General features: G+C 46.2%; 1 protein-coding gene across 1 annotated transcript; it reads right to left on the bottom strand.

The window, feature by feature from the left end:
• Positions 1 to 21,748: 21,748 nt before the first annotated feature.
• LOC109156267 lies at positions 21,749 to 23,292 on the bottom strand. The gene is made up of 3 exons (XM_019304122.1): positions 23,002 to 23,292; positions 22,714 to 22,863; positions 21,749 to 22,615 (listed from the first exon to the last, which is right to left on the bottom strand). The coding sequence occupies exons 1-3, from the start codon at positions 23,290 to 23,292 to the stop codon at positions 21,749 to 21,751; spliced, it is 1,308 nt and encodes a 435-aa protein (XP_019159667.1).
• Positions 23,293 to 23,517: the final 225 nt, after the last annotated feature.

Below are 23,517 nucleotides of genomic sequence, written 5' to 3'. Positions count from 1 at the left end.
CCATAAGGTTGGAACAGGGCATAAGGCAGGCATACCAACTCGTGATGGGTGATGTTGCGAGGGCTTGTAAAGCCGGCTTTGTGTAATCTTCTCTCGTGACGTGTGTAGTCACAGAGGCTTGTGTTGTTGTGGCATGTGTTGCTGTTGGGTGAGTCTTTATCCTTGCGTGTGGTTAACCTTTATGGTTTGGGATGTGTTCCCAGTGTTATCTTTGTGAGTGGTGTGTCTTGTGTTAACTATTGACCTTGGCTTTTGACTTATATATTTATGTATTCCGTTTCGAAAATGGTTTTTATGGCTTATATCTATCTGTATATAATACTTAACGGTATTGGTGGGTTACCAGCATTATTCGCTGACCGAGCGTCGTCCCATGTTTATCTTTGTATCTTTCAGGTGATGTTTAGACGAGAGCGATGTCTAGAGCCTGGTAGCTTAGCACCCTTGTGGTTTTTGTGGCCTGTGCGCCAATGTAGCTAGATAGACTGATGTTTGGGATAGATGTACACTTGCAGATTGTTTGCCATAGCGTTTACTGTGTTTGGTAGACGTGGCGTGACACCCCGTTGGATTTCTTTTTATCTAGTTTCGTTTTTATCTTCCGCTGTGCTAGTTTTGTCGCTTAATTTGCATGTGTTTAAGGCTTTTATATAGGTCTTGTTTGGGGGGTGTTACATAAGCAAAGCCAAAATCGGGGATAGCAACATAGTTTCCGGAACCTTCCTTGTACACACTGTTTGAAGTAAACAGTTATAGAAGATGGGAAGGCATAGAAATTAATAGACTAGCAAGTGAAGAGTCTATAAAACTGTCCATTGTTGTAGTATATATAGCTAGTTGTAGCAGTGAAGGAAAACACAGAAAATAGAACAAACACATTGGGTTGGTATCCTCTCTTATCTTTCTACATGGTATCAGAGCCGGCGAGAGTGAAGTAGTGGGCCGTGCTCGGAAAGAGGAGGTGACGCCGGAGCTCGAGCTGCACCGCCATCGGAGCTTCCACGCGCCGCCGCCGTCCAGCTGCTCCGACGCCACGCGCCGGCGCGTGAGGAGTTCTCCGGCCACCTTCGTCGACGTCGATTGCTCCGGGGGACTCGCCGTGAGAAGTAGGTTCTACCCAGGTATGTTTTGCGGAGTTTTGGTTTGTGGATGTTTGCACTTAGGGTTTGCAGTCCTGGGTTGAACGTGAATAGGGAACATTTCATTGTTGTTTCTGCTTAAGTTTTTGGGTTGGCAGTCCTGGGTTCAACTTGAAAAGGCAGTCATGGCAGAAGGAAGTAATAGGAATATTACTGTTGTATCTGCTCCATCTAAATTAATTGATGTAGTATTGGATGCTGATGGGTCTAATTTTTCTGAATGGAAATTCTTGGTTAAAATTAATTTAGATGGAATGGGTAAAGGGGACCATTTAGATCAAGATTGCCCTGCAGATGATAAACAATGGGAAGCAGATGATAAAGCTTTATTATCTCGGGTAATTAGTTGTATTGATAGAAAGGTAATTTTATCAATGCAACATTGTACCACGGTTAAAGCAGTGTGGGAATTAGTGTCTGAATGGTTCAGTGGGACAAGTAATTTGAGGAAATTATATCAGTTGTCTCAGGATGTCTATAGACCTAATAAAAAAGGTCGAGATTTGAGAGACTACTATTATGATTTTAAAAGCTTAAGTGAAGCTTTATGCACTGCAATGCCTATTACAACTGATGTGAAAACAATGAAAACACAACGTGATCAGTTAATTGCTTTTAGTTGGATTTCCGGACTTGACAAAGAATATGAGATTCTTAGGTCACAATTATTGGAAACAAGGAATTAGGGTCGTTGGACCAAGTGTTCTCTCAGATACAAAATGCAGCAGTAAGTACTGACAATAATGAACCGATTGAGAAGAGTGTTTTTATATCACAAGGGAACAATAGTGATGGAAGTGCATTTGTATCTCAAGGAAATTATACTAATGAAGGGTATAATAGTCGAGGTGGAGGTGGTCGCCATCGAGGACGTGGTGGAAGAGGCCGTGGAGGAGGTCGTGGAGGACCAAGGGAATGTTTCAATTGTGGAGAACCGGGCCATTTCAAAAATCAATGTCCTAAACCACCCAGGCAACAAAGATTTGCGAACACAACCTCCGGATCTAAAGGACATATGGTAATTATGACAGATGAGGAGTTATGCAGTCTCCATCCCAGTTTCCATCCAATCAACCGTCTTCTTCTGCAACCTTTGTCCAAACAGGTAATCCTGTTGCGTGTGTGTCTTCTTCATCTACACAGTGGGTCATTGACTCCGGAGCTAGTGACCATATGACAGGTAATTCTAAGGTTTTTTCCACATATTCTCCATCTAATCCTGGGGTTATGGTTACTCTAGCGGATGGTTCATCCGTTCCAGTTTTAGGTAGAGGTAGCGCAACCTCATCACTACCCCTGTCATCTATATTATATCTTCCAAAGTTTCCATTTAATTTGCTCTCGGTTAGCCATATCACACGGTCTTTGAATTGTTCTGTCTCATTTTTTCCGGCTTATTGTTTCTTTCAAGATCTTTTGACGAAGAAGATTATTGGTAAGGGGAAGGAAGTCGGAGGACTGTATGTTTTAGAACAATCTGTATCTCCGTCCAAGGCCATGTTGAGTGATACCTCTCCTTTCCAGCTACATTGTCGGTATGGTCACCCATCACTGTCGGTCCTAAAGAAACTCTTCCCTAGCTTAGAATCATTGTCTACTTTGCAGTGTGAGTCGTGTGAGTTTGCTAAGCATTGTCGGGTTTCCTACCCTCCTCGTGTCAATAAAAGAGTACGATCTGTATTTGAACTTGTTCATTCTGATGTCTGGGGTCCTTGCATGTCACAGGGAAGGATGGGTTCAGATATTTCGTAACTTTTGTGGACGACTTCTCTAGATGTACGTGGTTATATCTTATGAAATCTAGAGATGAGTTGTTTACAATTTTTTTGTAATTTTTGTGCTGAGATCAAAACCCAGTTTAATACAACTATTAAGTGTGTACGAAGTGACAATGCACAAGAGTATTTCTCTAAACCCTTTTTCAATTGTATGGGCCAACATGGGATAGTTCATCAATCCTCGTGTGTGTATACACCTCAGCAGAATGGAGTGGCAGAAAGGAAAAACCGTCATTTGTTAGAAGTAGCTCGGGCAATTTTGTTTCAAATGAAAGTGTCTAAAGTTTTTTAGTTTGATGCTGTTCATACAGTATGTTTTCTGATCAATCGGATGCCTTCGTCTGTCCTTCAGGGTCAAATTCCTTATTCTTTAGTGTATCCGACTGAACCTATTTTTCATCTCCCACCCAAAATATTTGGATGTACTTTTTTTGTCCAGGATGTTCGTCCTCAACGTCGAAAACTTGACCAAAAATCTCTTAAGTGTATATTCCTGGGATACTCGCATACTCAGAAGGGTTATAGATGCTATTCACCTGACTTGGGGCGGTATTTAGTGTCAGCTGATGTTACTTTCTTTGAAAACATGGTGTTCACTGGGAGTGTTGGGTCGTCTGGTTATGGGTCTACTCAAGACGATGACTTTCTTACATATACTATTACCATACCTGTCGAGTCTGTTTCTAGACCCCCCATTACACAGGTTTATACTCGGCGGTCGAGAGATGAAGTGGCACCACCCGGACCACAAGTGAATACTTCTTCCTTACCAGAATCTTCGTCAAATGATCTGGATCTTCCCATTTCCCTTCGTAAAGGTAAACGCCGTTGTCAAAACCCTATTTCCTCTTTTGTGTCTTATAATCATTTGCCGTTGTCATCTCGCACCTTTGTATCACGTTTAGATTCTATGTCAGTTCCAAACACTTTGTGTAACACCCCGTGTTACGGCCTTCAATCCCGGATTAATTATTAAATTAATCCCGTTAATAATAATTAAATATGATTTAATTCGGTTAGGTTTCCTTTAATTAATTAATAAAGGTCCACCATGAACCGTGGACCCTTGCCTAAATTAGAGTCCTAAGCCTATTAGGAATAAAGAAAGTAAACCCTTCACTATTCAGATTCTAATTAGGAATCCTAGACCTAGTTATCTAATAGGAATAAAGGAAGTAGGCCTTTTACTATTCAGACTACGATTAGGATTCCCTTTAATTAATTAATATGGTCCACTATGGACCATGGACCCTTATCCCTAAACCCAATCCTTAGTTCCAAAAGGAATAGAATTAGCAAGCCTATAATATTAGTTCCTAACCAGGACTCCTAAATATATAAATAGGGGACTTAAGAGGCACCTAGAACCCCCACCACAATAAACGTTCCACCACCCCAAAGTGCTCCAAGAATCCCCTTAGAAGAAATCAAGAAAGCAAGAAAGCTTAAAGAAAGACCCTTCATAGCCAAGGAATTAATTAAGGCTAAAAGGTAACCCATGTCTCAACAAAACCTATTTTCATAGTTATGATTCCCCCTTAGGGTTTCCCCATATTATTGTGTATTAATGATTGGTGACGATTATTATTAATGATTGATATAATGATTCCATGAGAAATCTTGATAATCTTGATATTGGGAGGTTCTTGATAATTATGATGTTCTTGATGATTAATTGGGATTTTGATGATTATGTGTTGTTCTTGATGATTATGATGTTCTTGATGATTAGTTGGTATCCTTGATGATTATGTGTTGTTCCTACCGAATCTTGCAATTAGAAGACGAACCGTATTCTTGTTGATATAAAAGTGATTAGAACCCTAGGTTGTATCGTATGATCTTATTCTTGGATTATCGGGTGGGAAATCGCATGTTTGGGTGTTGATTACGTTTAGAAAAGCATGACAGGCCATGTACCGTTCGTTTCCCGTATTTGATCCGTTAATTGTCTACTTGTTGTTGTTAATCGCGTTGTAAAGTGTCTAAGCATGGTTTCGGGTTCCACAACGGTTCCCGGGGCGAAAAGTGGTGGAAAGAGTCAGTGGGGGGTAGGGGACCCGCCACCTACCCGCGGCATTCTCGGGCAGCTCCGGCAGCGGGCAGCCGGCGGGCGGGCAGCTGCCCGCCGGGCACCCGCTGCCCGGAACAGTGGCAGCCGGCGGGCAGCCGGCGGGTGGACCCCCACCCACCGGCTACCCGCTTGAAATTACACTACCTCGGGCTCCCGGTTTCCCCGTTTGATGTTTCCCCGATCCCCGTGGTGTCCCAACGGACCCCGTTTGTCGTGCCTATGTCTAGTTTGATGTTTCGGGTACTGTTCGTAGGTTTATGAGTCTGTTATATCGCATGCTAGGTGAATTGGTATCCCGTTGACCTAGGTGAAGGAAGTATGAACCCCTTAGGACTATTCTTAGTATGTGATGGATCACGCATAGGTTTGTTATACGCTTTATCCCCCTTCCCAATGTGTAACGTGGGTTGCATGTGCTTGCTATGTGTTATGTGTGTGTGCTATCCCAATTCGGTTGCGATCGGATTGGTTATCCTGAGCTGCGGTTCAGAAGCTGGCTGCGGTCAGATTGGTATTCCTGGCTGCGGTCAGATGACATTCTCTTGGGCTGCGGTCCACCGTTTGGTTGCGATCAAACGTTTCTATACGAGCTGCGGTTCGTCCTTTATCCTGGCTGCGGTCAGATGACACTCTCTTGGGCTGCGGTCCACTGTTTGGTTGCGATCAAACATTATGATGAGCTGCGATTCATCGGTCGGTTGCGATCGACCTCCCCGTGTTGCGATACGGGGCATGGTGCTGCGGGGCTGTGTCAGAGCTATATGCGCTGACCCTCATGTATGGGCATGTGATCGGTCCCGTGGCGCCAACAATGTGCGCTATGTGTGTGATATGGATGAATTGTGACTATTAGTGCCTTGGGGGATGTGACTATGGGATTTATATTGGGGATTGTCATGTTGGGTTATGATTATCGTTTATGCTTTGCCTTATCTGCCTTATCTGTTGTGAACTGCATATGCTCGTTATAACTGTTGCTTGTGTCTGGCCTTATCTGTCAAGTCATTCCCGGTTTTTAAAGCTAGAGTTCGTAGGATATATCTTCATGCTCAAAATGGTTTTCGTATATCTATATATATCTCTATATGTATTGTATTTCAACGCGTTGGAGTGGGTTACCAGCATCTCTCGCTGAACAGATATATTTGGCTTTCAGGCACAGAAGATTAAGTCACTGGAGTGCGCTAGAACTTAGAAGTAGATAGTTTCCCTTTTGGCCTGCGTGCCATGTTTACGTATTTATGCTTTGAGGATATTAGTTAGATAGCCTGTGCACTTGGGTTCTCTAGCCCAGGTGTGGCATAGCACCCCGAACGCTTGTATTTATATCTTGGGATTTAATAAGATTCTACCTTTATTATAAGTTTTAAATGTCTTGAAAATCTGGGGTGTTACAGTTGGTATCAGAGCTTAAGTTTGACCCTAGGATAAGACTCTTAAGACCGGACTTTAGGACACTAGGCTTGAACTCTAGGTACTTAGGAACATAGGATCCAGGAATCTTAGGACGCGCAGTGAGATTGTGAAGCCTACACATAACCTCCCCTCACTTCATCCCTCTCTAACTTAAAGGAACCTCCCCCTACGCTTACCACACCAGGTAAGGGTGCGGATAGATAAGTTTACTTCCACAACTGGGTAACGTACACTTACCCAATAAATCGCCTCGTCTTAACTCCCGTCAAAAGAATTGACAAGGACCCTGACCAAAGAAAAGGAAGATTTGGATGACTACTAAGAAGAGGCGTTACAGTCAGGACGGCAATACGCACCAACCCAGGGTAACCACGATAACCCCCGAGTCAGGCAAATGACATGCACCTTCCGACAAGTTGCCTTATCTCGGCGAACCCGGGTTGCGGCTACAACAAACAGGAAGGAGAACTAGGACACCTATTAAAGTAGCAAAGGAACGACACCATTAGTCGAATCCTTGGGTGCAAGGTAAGTACATCGCGACACCTTGCGACCCCACCACCCCAATTTAAAATATCATCCGCCCTGAAACCCCAGCATCTTGATACCCCTATTTGTTGAAAACTCCCACCCCGAATCCGTAATTACCTTAAGAGAAAATTCGCAACCGTCATGACCTTGCTCACCCTTTGTTGCGCTTAACCCAAACCCTCGGAAACCCTAAATTTTTATTGCCCTTACTCTAAGTTCATATCCCCACTCCGTTTGGAAACCCTGTTAAAAACGTAGAGCAGCATAAGGCCCTTACCCTGCCCAGGGGCGTGAAGAACCGACATTCATTGATTCAATATTAAAATAAGTTGTTAGATAGGAATCGGCGAAGTAGGTGGAGGTTACGAATACGTATCACCCCACCCTTGCACGAAAACCGTGAAGGCTTCACGAGAAACCATAGCCTGTACGTACGCCACCGAAGAACGCCATGCGTTGACAAGAGCGGGCAAACAAATACGTTCAATGTGTCAGGGGCCCTCGCTACAGAAAACATCGTCAAATAGGTGCAACAGGCCGAACCTCGAGGAAGACATAAATCCTTGCTAAAAATTTCATCCACCAAGGAAGGGATGAAACCCAATAGAACAAGAAAGACTAACCCGAAACCCCCCTTACCCTTAAGAACCATCGGCAAGGATTAGGAGTCAAGACCTAGGGGTTTGACCCACTAAACCGACTGGGTCCAAACTTCTGGACATCCGAGGGGAACGTGCACGAAAACCATCACGAGAATTCCCCTGGAAGCCATAGAAACGAAGGGGACTTCGACACGGGAAGAGAAGATCAAACGAAAATCTTAGAATCAAACAAAGCCAAGGAAAAGGGATCACCAGTTCGACTGCACGCCACAACCAAGCCCCAAAGAGGCATAATCACCCAAAGCCAAGAGTCCTTAGCCCCTTTCCCTCCCCTTGCCAATCAAGTACCATTTCGTTAAAGAATCCGTCCTATCACTCCAAACCTCGCTCTTGATCCCTCATTACAGACGAACCCGTACAAGGTGGCAACCTTCCTTCCTGTATTACGACCTTGAGACATCGACCCTATCCGCCCCTCGACTTTGAAACCTAGCCCTTGCACTCCTTACACCCCTTTAAACCCAGAACAAGAAAACATAGATATATATATGTATGTATATCTACCTCTAGAACTCGTGCTTAAGGATCAATGAACATTGTACGATGGGTCATCCTATGTATCCAAGTCCCTTTTATTGTGCACAAGGGCATGGGACTTGTCAGGACATGAATCTGTGCATTTTTGGGGTCTTTCCCGAAGGAATTGACTATTCCTAGTCACTTTCCCGCGGGTCCCCAACGGGTCCTTGGCGGGTCCTTGGCAGGGGCTTGGCAGGCGGACGACCGCCCACCTCGCGCCCACTGGTACAATGTGCTGATTTCTTAACCCCTCATTTTATTGATTTGTGGCGCACTTGTGTGCCTCGATTGAGGAATGTGAGTCTTGGGTAAGGAACCATGGACCACCTAAACATAGTGTCCTACGTAAAAGACCTTGACGCACGAGACACCATCGGGAAATCACAATCAATTACATTGCACGAGTAATTGAAATCGGATCCTACGATATAACCGACTAGGGATGTTTGGCGTAAAGGATTGCGCAAACCAAGGAGGCGAGTTGAGAACTCGTACTAAGAACCCACGAAAACCTTAAAAGTCAAAATGCTAAGGAGGGACCGGGACTCCTCCAAACCATGGACATCGTTCGAGCAAATCAAGAGGACTCCTTACAAGTTGTATGGAATCAAGAACTACGTAGCCCATGGTGCTAAGCAAAAGGGTGAAGAACACATTCGCGCCAAGACTTCAAGGGTCATTAAGGACCTACAAGGAGATGAGGTGACTCGTAAAGTCGCCGAGTCATCCCACAACGAGATTTGGTAACCGACTGCGCTTTAAAAGAAAAAGGGCACGCAAGGACACCTTCATCATTAAAAATAACACAAACAGGGCACAACAATGCCGAACCTCGGGTAAGACATGAAGTCTTACTAAGAATTTCATCCACTAAAGAGGAGATGAAATTCAATAAGAAGAGAAATTCAACCCAAAATCCATCGACTCCCAAGAGACTTTGGGAAGAATTTTGGAAATGCGCCCTAAGAGATTGGCTTGGTTGACCCAACTCGGTCAAGACCTTGGGCGCATTAAAGAAGTAAGTGTTGAATCACCACGGGAAATTCCCTCAAGAAAGAAGAGAAGGATGAAACCTTAGCCTGGGAAGCAAGGTCTAACAAGGATCTTAAAGTCAAGCAAGCACCAACACCAAGGAAGGAGGATCATCAGCTCGTCGGCGCATCGTGATCAAAGCATCTAACCAGATTATTCACTTGGGATCGAGAAACCTTAACCCATCCTAGCCGAATTCCTTTCCCTCCCTCGGAAAATCGGCCCCTTCCTTATTTCAAAACCCTTTCTACCCTTCAGACCCCATTCTCAATCCCATGTTTTAACGATTCCATACAAGTGGCAACCTCACAACCTAAGTTGCAACCTCGAAAACTTGATCCTAATTCCTGAATTCACCGTGTCATCAAGTTTGAAACCCACTCTCTTAACCCTGTAAAACCTAATCGCTCCCAAAAACCCAACACACCTAGGCGTGCAAGTATACAATTTCCCCGTGGAATACCTTCTCTATAGGACCACGGTCCTTCTCTTGACTCGTTAACCCTGCAATGATTTCCAAGCTTCGGGGACGAAGCTTCTCGTAAGGGGGGGAGAGTGTAACACCCCGTGTTACGGCCTTCAATCCCGGATTAATTATTAAATTAATCCCGTTAATAATAATTAAATATGATTTAATTCGGTTAGGTTTCCTTTAATTAATTAATAAAGGTCCACCATGAACCGTGGACCCTTGCCTAAATTAGAGTCCTAAGCCTATTAGGAATAAAGAAAGTAAACCCTTCACTATTCAGATTCTAATTAGGAATCCTATACCTAGTTATCTAATAGGAATAAAGGAAGTAGGCCTTTTACTATTCAGACTACGATTAGGATTCCCTTTAATTAATTAATATGGTCCACTATGGACCATGGACCCTTATCCCTAAACCCAATCCTTAGTTCCAAAAGGAATAGAATTAGCAAGCCTATAATATTAGTTCCTAACCAGGACTCCTAAATATATAAATAGGGGACTTAAGAGGCACCTAGAACCCCCACCACAATAAACGTTCCACCACCCCAAAGTGCTCCAAGAATCCCCTTAGAAGAAATCAAGAAAGCAAGAAAGCTTAAAGAAAGACCCTTCATAGCCAAGGAATTAATTAAGGCTAAAAGGTAACCCATGTCTCAACAAAACCTATTTTCATAGTTATGATTCCCCCTTAGGGTTTCCCCATATTATTGTGTATTAATGATTGGTGACGATTATTATTAATGATTGATATAATGATTCCATGAGAAATCTTGATAATCTTGATATTGGGAGGTTCTTGATAATTATGATGTTCTTGATGATTAATTGGGATTTTGATGATTATGTGTTGTTCTTGATGATTATGATGTTCTTGATGATTAGTTGGTATCCTTGATGATTATGTGTTGTTCCTACCGAATCTTGCAATTAGAAGACGAACCGTATTCTTGTTGATATAAAAGTGATTAGAACCCTAGGTTGTATCGTATGATCTTATTCTTGGATTATCGAGTGGGAAATCGCATGTTTGGGTGTTGATCCGTTAATTGTCTACTTGTTGTTGTTAATCGCGTTGTAAAGTGTCTAAGCATGGTTTCAGGTTCCACAACGGTTCCCGGGGCGAAAAGTGATGGAAAGAGTCAGTGGGGGGTAGGGGACCCGCCACCTACCCGCGGCATTCTCGGGCAGCTCCGGCAGCGGGCAGCCGGCGGGCGGGCAGCTGCCCGCCGGGCACCCGCTGCCCGGAACAGTGGCAGCCGGCGGGTGGACCCCCACCCACCGGCTACCCGCTTGAAATTACACTACCTCGGGCTCCCGGTTTCCCCGTTTGATGTTTCCCCGATCCCCGTGGTGTCCCAACGGACCCCGTTTGTCGTGCCTATGTCTAGTTTGATGTTTCGGGTACCGTTCGTAGGTTTATGAGTCTGTTATATCGCATGCTAGGTGAATTGGTATCCCGTTGACCTAGGTGAAGGAAGTATGAACCCCTTAGGACTATTCTTAGTATGTGATGGATCACGCATAGGTTTGTTATACGCTTTATCCCCCTTCCCAATGTGTAACGTGGGTTGCATGTGCTTGCTATGTGTTATGTGTGTGTGCTATCCCAATTCGGTTGCGATCGGATTGGTTATCCTGAGCTGCGGTTCAGAAGCTGGCTGCGGTCAGATTGGTATTCCTGGCTGCGGTCAGATGACATTCTCTTGGGCTGCGGTCCACCGTTTGGTTGCGATCAAACGTTTCTATACGAGCTGCGGTTCGTCCTTTATCCTGGCTGCGGTCAGATGACACTCTCTTGGGCTGCGGTCCACTGTTTGGTTGCGATCAAACATTATGATGAGCTGCGGTTCATCGGTCGGTTGCGATCGACCTCCCCGTGTTGCGATACGGGGCATGGTGCTGCGGGGCTGTGTCAGAGCTATATGCGCTGACCCTCATGTATGGGCATGCGATCGGTCCTGTGGCGCCAACAATGTGCGCTATGTGTGTGATATGGATGAATTGTGACTATGAGTGCCTTGGGGGATGTGACTATGGGATTTATATTGGGGATTGTCATGTTGGGTTATGATTATCGTTTATGCTTTGCCTTATCTACCTTATCTGTTGTGAACTGCATATGCTCGTTATAACTGTTGCTTGTGTCTGGCCTTATCTGTCGAGTCATTCCCGGTTTTTAAAGCTAGAGTTAGTAGGATATATCTTCATGCTCAAAATGGTTTTCGTATATCTATATATATCTCTATATGTATTGTATTTCAACGCGTTGGAGTGGGTTACCAGCATCTCTCGCTGAATAGATATATTTGGCTTTCAGGCACAGAAGATTAAGTCACTGGAGTGCGCTAGAACTTAGAAGTAGATAGTTTCCCTTTTGGCCTGCGTGCCACGTTTACGTATTTATGCTTTGAGGATATTAGTTAGATAGCCTGTGCACTTGGGTTCTCTAGCCCAGGTGTGGCATAGCACCCCAAACGCTTGTATTTATATCTTGGGATTTAATAAGATTCTACCTTTATTATAAGTTTTAAATGTCTTGAAAATCTGGGGTGTTACACTTTGAGTTAGGCTTTAGCACATGATGGGTGGAGACAAGCAATGGAGGAGGAGATGACTGCTCTTGAAGACAACCATACTTGGGATTTGGTACCCCTCCCAGTCGGTAAGACTGCAGTTGGTTGCAAGTGGGTTTATGTTGTGAAAATGAACCCTGATGGGTCTGTGGCTAGACTTAAAGCTCGTCTAGTAGCAAAGGGATATACACAAACTTATGGTGTTGATTATACAGAAACTTTCTCCCCGGTAGCTAAGATAGCTTCAGTTCGTATCTTTATTTCCTTAGTTGCGTCTAACCATTGGCCTCTGTATCAGCTAGATGTCAAAAATACATTTTTGCATGGTGATTTGGTTGAGGAAGTCTACATGGAGCAACCGCCTGGGTTTGTTGCTCAGGGGGAGTCTGGAAGAGTGTGTAAATTGAAAAAGTCTCTATATGGCCTGAAGCAATCTCCACGAGCTTGGTTTGGGAGGTTTAGTAGTGTGATTATGGAGTTTGGTATGCAAAGGAGTCAGTGTGATCATACTGTCTTTTCAAGCATACTAATGATGGGTGCATTCTCTTGATTGTTTATGTTGATGATACAGTAATCACAGGCAATGATGTAGTAGGTATTGAAGCTCTTAAATCTTTTCTCAAAGAAAAGTTTCACACGAAAGATTTGGGAGTGTTGAAGTATTTTTTAGGGATTGAAGTTGCTCGCTCTCGAAAAGGAATATTTCTCTCCCAAAGGAAATATGTGCTAGATCTGCTTGATGATACTGGGTTGTTGGGGTCAAAACCATGTGAGACCCCTATGGAGCAAGGTGTGAAACTTGTGGCTGGTGAGGGGGAGGCCTTTGATTCTCCAGAAAGATATAGGAAGTTGGTGGGAAAGTTGAATTATCTCACCATTACACGTCCTGATATTGCTTTTTCAGTCAGTGTGGTAAGTCAGTTCATGCAAGCACCCATGCAAACTCATTGGGAGGCAGCAGTTCGAATTGTAAAGTATCTTAAGAATGCACCAGGTAAAGGCATTCTATATGCTGATCATGGACATGCGAGAGTTGAGGCATTTTCAGATGCTGATTGGGCAGGTTCGTTGAGTGACAGGAAGTCTACAACAGGGTATTGTGTGTTCGTAGGAGGTAATTTGGTTTCTTGGAAAAGCAAGAAACAGACTGTTGTGGCTCGGTCCAGTGCAGAATCTGAGTATAGGGCAATGACTCATGTGACATGTGAAATAACTTGGGTGCACAATATGTTGGAGGAGGTTGGTGTGGAAGTGATGAAGCCTATATGTTTATGGTGTGATAATCAAGCAGCTATACACATTTCAAACAATCCAGTGTTCCATGAGCGTACCAAGCATATTGAGGTAGATTGTCATTTTGTGCGTGAAAAGATTCAACAAGGCCTTATTTCCATGGCTCATGTTCGTAGCGGCGATCAACTAGCTGATGTGTTCACCAAAGGGCTTAGCAGGGACAGGGTTGAGTATATTTGTAACAAGCTGGGCATGATTAAAATCTATGCTCCAGCTTGAGGGGGAGTGTTAGAAGTAAACAGTTATAGAAGATGGGAAGGCATAGAAATAAATAGACTAGCAAGTGAAGAGTTTATAAAACTGTCCATTGTTGTAGTATATATAGCTAGTTGTAGCAGTGAAGGAAAACACAGAAAATAGAACAAACACATTGGGTTGGTATCCTCTCTTTCTTTCTACACACACCACCCCCGCCACCGTACTATTTGACTCAGGGGCTACCAACTCATTTATAGCAACCGAATTCGCCACTCGACTCGATCTCAACACTAGCACCAGAGTACAACTCCAAGTCAAGGTGACATCCGGTGAAATCATAAAATGTGACCGCATGTACAAAGACATACTAATCACCATCGAAGGAGTGGGATTCCCTAGCAACCTAATATAATTCGGACTGGATGGGTTGCAAGTGATCTTGGGCATGGACTGGCTAGGGAAATTCCAAGCACAAATCCTATGCGGTGAACAAAAAGTGGTCTTACGGGGACCAAACGGCAAACGGGTATCCTACCACGGAACCCACAAAGACCCGGAAATTAAATTAGTGAACATGATAAACATGAAGAAATATCTAACCCAAGGGCACGAAGCCTTCCTATGCTCAGTCAAGGATCTCAACACCGAAATAGCCGAACTCCAAACCATTCCAGTGGTAAACGAATTCACCGATGTCTTCCCAGACGAAATCCCCGGAGCACCCCCAACCAGAGAAGTCGAGTTCACAATAGACCTGATACTAGGCGCTGCCCCAATCTCGAAACCACCCTACAGGCTGGCGCCAAAGGAAATGAAGGAACTGAAGACACAACTTCAGTAACTACTAGATAAGGGATACATCTGTCCCAGCACCTCACCATGGGGAGCACCAGTACTATTCGTTAAAAAGAAAGATGGGAGCATGCGTCTTTGCATCGACTACAGGGAACTGAATCAAGTTACAATAAAGAATAAATATCCTCTTCCCCGAATTGACGACTTGTTCGACCAACTTAAAGGAGCAGGGGTATTCTCGAAAATTGATTTAAGATCCGGATACCATCAAATAAAAGTAGCTAACCCAGATGTTCAGAAGACAGCCTTTCGAACACGCTACGGCCACTACGATTTCACGGTAATGCCCTTCGGACTCACCAATGCACCCGCTATATTCATGGACCTCATGAATCGAGTATTCCGGCCCCACCTAGATGACTTCATCATCATATTCATCGATGACATCCTGGTCTACTCCCGAAACAAGGAGGAACATGAAAAACACCTCCGCACAACCTTGCAAACCCTGAGAGAACACCAGCTGTACGCCAAATTCTCCAAATGTGAATTCTGGAAGGACAACGTAGCCTTCCTGGGTCACGTGATAACCAAGGAAGGAATCAAGGTGGACCCAACCAAAATCCACGCCGTCAAAGAATGGCCCACACCAAGATCACTTTCGGAGGTCAGAAACTTCCTTGGATTAGCAAGCTATTATAGGAGGTTCGTACCCGATTTTACCAAGATAGCTCAACCCCTCACCAAGCTCATGAAAAAGGAAACCCCCTTTCGATGGGACGATAACTGCACCTCGGCCTTTCAAGGATTGAAAGAGAAGCTGACCACGGCACCCGTCCTAGCCCTTCCCTCCGGGATGGAAGGATTCGAAGTTTTCAGCGGCGTCTCCAAAAAGGGACTGGGATGCGTACTAATGCAAAAAGACAAGGTAATAACATACGCATCCAGACAACTCAAAACCCATGAAGAAAATTACCTCACACATGACCTCGAGCTAGCCGCCATCGTGTTCGCCCTAAAAATTTGGAAACATTACCTATACGGAGTACAATGCAAGATTTATACAGATCATAAAAGCCTAAGGTACATCTTCACCCAGAAAGATCTAAACATGCGACAACGAAGGTGGTTGGAACTTATAAAAGATTACGACCTAGATATCCAGTACCACGAAGGGAAAACCAACGTCGTGGCGGACGCCCTAAGCCGAAAGGCTAACCACTCCCTCAACATCACCTGGATCCTGCCAGACCAGCTATACAAGGACTTCTAGAGGTTGAACTTGGAGGTGGTAGAGCAAGGACAAACCAATTCTGAGATCCACCTATTCAATGCCAGAGTCATACCCACGCTATTCGAAGAAATCAAGGCCGGACAGCATCAAGACCCAGAACTAAATAAAATTCGACTCGACCTAACTCAAGGAAAGGACGGACCCTTCGAAATATGCGAAGATGGCAACCTCTGCTATCAAGGAAGATGGTGCGTGCCCATGACACACCCCCACCTAAAGCAACAAATCCTGAAAGAAGGGCACAACTTCCCATACTCGGTGCACCCCGGAGGTGACAAACTATACCAAGATGTGAAAAAGATGTTTTGGTGGCCCAACATGAAAAACGAAATCGCAGACTTCATGGGCAAATGTCTAAATTGCCAAAGGGTAAAGGCTGAATGATGCAAGCCCAAAAGACTCGTACAACCTCATGAGATACCACAAGGGAAGTGGGACTCCATATCCATGGATTTCGTCGGAGGATTACCCACAACACCAATAGGCAAGGATAAAATCTAGGTAATAGTGGACCGGCTAACCAAGACAGCACAGTTCATTGCTATGAAAGAGGCATGGACAATGACGCAACTAGCCCGTGCCTACCTGAACCGAGTAGTAAAGTACCACGAGATTCCCCGAAACATTGTGTCCGATAGGGATCCTAGGTACCTCTCACAATTCTGGAAGTCTCTACAAACAGCCTTGGGAACACAGCTGAACCTGAGCACTGCCTTCCACCCCACTACTGACGGCTAAACCGAAAGAACCATTCAAACTCTCGAAGACATGCTAAGAGCCTGCATGTTAGACTTCCAAGGGACATGGGAAGAACATCTAGACCTTATCGAATTTTCTTATAACGACAGCTATCACGCAAGCATCCGCATGGCTCCCTACGAAGCACTATACGGTCAAAAATGTAGTACCCCCTTATGTTGGGAAGACATGGTCGGCCCAGTAACACTGGGACCCCAATACTTACAAGACACCATAACTGAAGTCAAGCACATACAAGAAAGGATGAAGGCCGCCCAAGACCGCCAAAAATCCTACGCCGACCTAGGAAGAAGACAAGCCGAGTTCGCCCCTGGAGATAAGGTCTGGCTAAGAATCTCGCCCACCCGAGGGGTAATGAGGTTCGGAAGAAAGGGGAAACTCAGCCCCCGATTTATTGGCCCCTATGAAATCATAGAAAAAGTCGGGAACCTGGCCTACCGCCTCGCCCTACCCATCGAACTGGAACGGGTACACAACGTATTCCACATATCCCAACTAAAGAAATATATACACGATCTGAGCCACGTGCTACAACCCGAGACCGTGGACCTTGACGACGCACTAGCTTACAAAGAGAAACCTGTAAGGATCCTGGACACCAAGACAAGAACCACCCACCAGCGAGCCATAGAAATGGTAAAAATCCTCTGGACCAACCACGGAACCGAAGAGGCAACATGGGAACTCAAAGACACAATGAAGGAGCGCTACCCCAAACTCTTCACACAAGGTAACCAAGGCGAAAGCATAGGATAAGGGAAGAAGTCACTCAACAAGGACCAAAGCTTCGGGGACGAAGCTTCCCGTTAAAGGGGGGAGAGTGTAACACCCCATGTTACGGCCCTAAACCAATTAATTATTTACCCGGAAAGAAAGATTAAATCACATTAATTACTTAGGAAAGGTCCACCATAAGCCCATGGACCCTTATCCCTAAATCCAACCCTTAGTCCCATAGGAAATAGAATTAGCTAAATCCATGCCATTTGTGATTGAGTGTCACAAATGATGATTGAATGATGATTAAATGATGATATGATTGATGTGGATATAGACTGTGACCTTAGCTGCAGATTCTTTATGATGATCCTCCTTAAACTATTATTATTGATTATGTGCTTACCTTGTTTGCTGAGTCCATTCCTGCTTTTAAAACTAGTGTCTCTTAAGTATATATCTTCCTGCTTCAAAACGATTTTCGTATATCTATATATATCTACCTATAATGTATTTCAACGTGTTGGAGTGGGTTACCAGCATCTCTCGCTGAACAGATATATTTGGCTTTCAGGCACAGATGAGTAGACACCGGAACGCGCTAGAGACCCGAAGCGTAGAGTAGCTAGTTCCCCTTTTCGTCCTGCGCGCCATGCTTATATACTGACTTTACTTCAAGGATTTTAGTTAGTTTGCCTGTGCACCTGAGCTCTCTAACTCAAGTGTGGCATAGCACCCCATACTCTTATGCTTACTTTTGGGATTTAATGAGAATTTACCTTTGTTATATAAGTTTTAAAAGTTTCAAAATTTCTGGGTGTTACAGGGATGGACCCGGGCTTGTGCCTACCCTTGTAGAGCTTAATGGCCTACCGACCGTGACAGGACGGACCCTGGCTTGTGCCTACCCTCGTAGTGCTTAATGGCCTACCGACCGTGCCAGGACACACCCGGGCTTGTGCCTACCCTCGTAGGGCTTACTGGCCTACCGACCGTGCCGGGACAGACCCGGGCTTGTGGACTATACTGAAACAGGGAGTTTTTTCATAACAACGCGGGGATTAAAAACCCATTTCATTTCATAACATAAGGAAGCCAACTGGCGAATATAATTAACTACGGCTGACCTACCGGCACAACAGCTATCCTGTTAGGTTTAAACTACTGCAAAAGGAAACCCACCGGCGAAAAGGACGAACCAGTGGGGCGAACAGCACTGATTCAGTCAGTCGCCTTCACTATCAAAGATGAAACAAGTCGAAGTTTTCTGAGTTTCAGATTCGATCCACAGGCTTGCCTATCGTGGTCTCGAGTTTGTAAGTGCCCGGGCGTATAACAACGGAGATTATGTACAGTCCTTCCCAACTCTGGGACAACTTTCCACCCTTCAGGGGACGGCTCGCCTCTCTCTTTCTTAGGACATAATCGCCGACCTAGAAATACTTGGGTCAGACTCGAGCGTCGTGGTAAGCTTTTGTCTTCTTTTGGTACTCAGCAACTCTCCGTGCAACCTGCTCACGTCTTTCTTCTACTGCATCTAGCTCGACCGCCATCTGCCTGTCATTCTCGTCCGGGTCGAAATCTTTCTCTCTAGCGATTGGCAGCAAAGCCTCGATCGGTAGCCTGGCCTCCGCGCCGTATACCAAGGAGAAGGGGTTCTCCATGGTTGCTTCCCGGGGAGTAGTTTTGTAAGCCCAAAGGAAGTAAGGCAGCTCTTCTGCCCAACTCTGCCCCGCAAAATATAGCTTCTTTTTTATGCCCTCCAAAATTGTTCGGTTGGCGTTTTCGACCTGGCCGTTCCCCTGAGGGTATGCTACGGACGCCCTTACAGCTTTTGTTCAGATCGTTGCTAGGAAATTTTTAACGTAATTCCCTTTGAACTACCTTCCGTTATCCGTGACTAGCTGCACGGGGACGCTGAACCGGGAGATGACGTTGTGCCATAAGAACCCCGCGCACTGCTAGGACGTGATCGTTGCTAGCAGCTCGGCCTCAATCCACTTGGAGAAGTAGTCGATGGCCACTATGATGAACTTTCTTCTCCCGGCCAGTTCGGGGAACGGTCCAACGATGTCGACACCCCACCAGGCGAACGGGATGGCCATGCTAACAGGTTGATAGAAGGTTGCCGACCTCCCGGGTGCCTTTGCGAAAAGTTGGCATGCCTCGCACTCCCGGGCCATCTTCATACAATCGAGCTGTATCGACGACCAGTAGTAACTTATTAGCATTATTCCACGGGCAAGGGCTCTACCCACCTGATGGGTCGAGCATATGCCGGAATGTAGCTCGGTCATTACTAAGTCAGCCTCGAAGTCGTTCAAACACCTCATCAATGGTCCACCGTACGACCGTCGATATAAGCAACCGTCCAACACCTGGAACCGCGGAGCTCTTAACTTGAACTTTCGTGCCCTTTCCGGGTCGTTGGGCAAACTATCTTCTTGTAAGTATTGGATCTAGTCTGTGATCCAACTCTCCTCGGGTTGTTCGACCGGGACGACGGGCAGCTGGTTTATGGTAGCGTGGGGGATTTCCTCTATCTGGGCGATTTTGGAGACGTGTTCGGGAGCTTCTTGGGCGAGTTTGGACAGAACGTCCGCATTCACATTTTCCATTCGGGGAACATGCTCGACTATATGTCCTCTAAACTCTGCCAAGATCGCTACAGCCTGATCCCGGTATTGTATCAAACGGTCACCATTCGCCTCGAAGTTTACTAGGACATGGCCGACGACCAGGGCCGAATAAGTTCGAGCCCGGACGTACTGCGCTCCCAGTTGCTTAACATAACGGAGACCGGTGATGAAGGCCTCGTACTCCGCTTCATTGTTCGTGGGAGAGAATTAGAAGATCAGGGCGTGGTACAATTTGAACCCCTCCGGGCGGTTATTACCACCCCACCCCAGCTCTCCTTTTGCTGCTGGACCCGTCCGTTGCTAACTCCCACCACTGCTCGTCTGGGTCATGTCGCGGTGCCTGATCGGTTTCCTTAGCGGTACATTCCACCACAAAGTCGGCCAATGCTTGGCTCTTGATTGCCGGTCGGGGTTTATACTCAATGGCAAATTGTGTCAACATCAGTGCCCACTTGACCAAACGCCCGGAGGAGTTGGAAGTGCGTAGGACGGCACCAATGGGTTGATCAGTAAGTAGCCGGACCGTTCGCCCCTGGAAATAGGGGGTCAACTTCTTGGCTGCTGTGTAGAGAGCGAAGACAACCTTTTCCAACTGGGAATACCGGGTTTCTAGCCCGTGGAGGGCATGGCTGACGTAGTAGACCGGCCTTTGAACACCTTGGGCTTCCGTCCTGCATAGGAACGCACTGACTGCTCGATCATTTACCCCAAGTAGACTTCCAAGTCTTCCCAGGCTCCGGCTTCGAGAGGACGACTAGCAACATTAAGTATTCCTTTAATTCTTCGAACACGTTCTGGCACTCTCGGTCCCAAGTAAATGCGTTGACCTTCCGCAATGTCTTGAAAAAGGGTAACGTGCGTTCGGCGAGTTTAGAGAGAAACTGGCTGAGGGCAGCCAATCTCCGGTCAAGTACTAGACCTCCTGGACTGTGGTGGGGGGTTGCATGTCTAAGATTGCCTTGACCTTGACCGGGTTGGGTTCTATGACCCTCTTGGTCATCATGAACCCCAAGAACTTCCCGGTCTGGACTGCAAACGTGCATTTGGCCGGGTTTAGTCTCATGCGGTGGCGACGCATAATTTCGAAACAAGAGCGGAGGTCTCGGTGGTGATCATCTCGGTGTAGGCTTTTCACGAGCATATCATCCACATAAGCCTTCATAGTTTTCCCGAGGAAGCCTTCGAACAACATATTGATCATCCTTTGGTAGGTAGCTCCTACATTGCGTAGACCAAAGGGCATAACTCGATAGTAGTATAGGCCGTCGGGCGTCGCAAAGGATGTCTTGGCCTCGTCTTCTTCAGCCATCATTATCTGGTGGTAGCCTTTGAAGGCGTCCATAAAGCTCATCAACTCTGACCCGCCCGTTGCATCGACCATTTGGTGGATACTCAGGAGAGGGTAAGGGTCGAGTGGACACGCCTAGTTGAGGTTGGTGTAGTCGATGCACATACGCCACGCGGGCGGTTTTGGGACCAGGACTACATTGGTTACCCAGTCTGGATGGACGACCTCTCGAATGTGCCCGATCGCACTCAGGGTTTTGACTTCTTTACATACGAATTCTCTCATGTCAACCGACAGGTGTCGTTGCTTCTGCTTGACCGGTCGGACAGCCGAGTTGACAGTCAAGTGGTGGCAGATTACCGCTTGGTCAATCCCGAGCATGTCTTCCGGTCCCCATGCAAAAATATCAACGTACTCCCTTAGGACTGCCAAGATAGAGCTCCTTAGCTCAGCTGGAAAAGTCGTTCCAACCCGGACAGGTTTCTCGGGGGAATCCTCAAACAGCGGGATCTTTTCGATTTCTTATGCTGGCTCGGGCTGATCTCTGGTGACCGTGTCTTCCCTGTTTATGATGGCATTGACACGGGACGTCCCGCTTTCATGTAGCACTTCTGAGTGGATCGGACATCTCCCCTTAGAACACCAACTCCCTCTGGCGTCTGGAATTTCATGCATAGGTGTGGCATGGAAATGATTGCCCCGATCTGGGAGATCCCCGGTCGCCCGAGTATGACGTTATGGACGCAGGCCAGGTTGACCACAATGAACTCCATGTCCACTTTCATCACCCTCAGATAGGTCCCTACCTCGACGGGTAAGCGGATCAGCCCTTCTTGTTCAGCCGTGTCCCCCGTGAACCCGGGCAACTGGGTCTGCACGGGGGTCATCTTTGCCTGGTCTAGCTTAAGCTTGTTAAAAACATCCATGTACAGCACATTCACACTACTTCCCGTGTCCACCATTACCCGTTGGACGTCTACCCCCAAGATGTCGATCATGACGATCAGGGCTTCCGTTCCGTGGTCAGGATTTCGGGGCAGGTCATCTTCTGTGAAGGCGATGGGTTCCACTATGGTGCGCTTTTCGGACCGGCCATCCTCCACGATCCCAACGTGTAGGCTCTGACACCACCTGTGTCTTTCTTCGGAACTGTCACCTCCCTCCAGGCTTCCAAATATGACATGAATAACTTGCTTGGAGCCGGAAAGCCGGGGTTCCTCGTCGAGATCCTGGTCTTTGTCTTTCTTGTCCGGACCCGATCTCTTAAAGAACTTCTTCCATCTCTTGCCTTTGCCTTTCTTCTTCGTGAACTGGGTCAGGAGGTCCTCTATCACTTCCTTCAAGACTCGACACTCGTCCGTGGTGTGCCCCCTGTTCCGATGATACGCACAGTACTTCGATGTGTCCCGACCATCCCGGCCGGGCTCAGGTAACTGAATCAGGTTGCAGCCCTATGCATAGTCGAGTATCTCGGCTGCCGGGCGGGTCAGTTTAAAAAGGTCCGCCGGCGTGCCCCGGGGCCCCTGCTAACGGTCGCCACGTTTCTGGTCAGGGCGGTTGTCCCGCCGACAGAGTCGGACTCTTGACGTCTCTTTGCAGAGTTCGCTTCCATTGCATTTGCATAATCGGTGACCCGACGGATGGCCTCGTCATAAGTTTGCGGTGGGTGTACTATGAAGTCCTAGTATAGAGCACCGGTTCGGAAGGAGTAATCTAGCACATTGATCGCTGTTCTGTCATCCATTGGTTCGACCTCGCCTATGGCATTCTTCCATTTTACTAGGAAGTCGGTTAAGGACTCCCCTTCCAGCTACTTAACCGCTTCTAGGTGCGTGAAGTGTTTCCGGATGGTCCGGGACATTGCGAAGCGCCGCACAAACTTAGTCGCCAGGTCGGCGAAACATGTTATTGATCCCGGTTTAACGGATTTGAACCATTCGGCCGCCCGGCCGGAGAGGGTGGAAAAGAACGCTCGGCAAATCACGGCGTCAAATACCCCTATCATTATCATGTTTCTGTAGAAGGAATTAACATGCTCCTCTGGGTCCGTCTTCCCAGAGTAGTCCTTTGCTCCCGGGATGCGGAGGTCAATCGGATATTGCTGCTGCATGATCTCAACGGAGAAAGTGTAACACCCCAGATTTTCAAGACTTTTTAAAACTTATAATAAAGGTAGAATCTTATTAAATCCCAAGATATAATACAAGCGTTCGGGGTGCTATGCCACACCTGGGCTAGAGAACCCAAGTGCACAGGCTAACTAACTAATATCCTCGAAGTGTGATTACATAAACGTGGCACGCAGGCCGAAAGGGAGACTATCTACTTCTACACT

This window comes from Ipomoea nil, unplaced genomic scaffold, assembly GCF_001879475.1.
Source record: "Ipomoea nil cultivar Tokyo-kokei standard unplaced genomic scaffold, Asagao_1.1 scaffold2705, whole genome shotgun sequence".
Lineage (NCBI taxonomy): Eukaryota > Viridiplantae > Streptophyta > Magnoliopsida > Solanales > Convolvulaceae > Ipomoea > Ipomoea nil.
This window is presented reverse-complemented; position numbering and strand designations above follow the sequence as displayed.

What these genes read in the sequence shown, in the direction of transcription:
- LOC109156267 (XM_019304122.1), bottom strand. Translation starts at nt 23,292, where the DNA reads ATGCAGCAGCAATATCCGATTGACCTCCGCATCCCGGGAGCAAAGGAC. An exon ending in ACTTCACGCACCTAGAAGCG is followed by an intron (nt 22,864 to 23,001) that starts GTTAAGTAGCTG and finishes GCTCTATACTAG; the next exon opens with GACTTCATAGTACACCCACC. An exon ending in TGACCAGAAACGTGGCGACC is followed by an intron (nt 22,616 to 22,713) that starts GTTAGCAGGGGC and finishes AACCTGATTCAG; the next exon opens with TTACCTGAGCCCGGCCGGGA.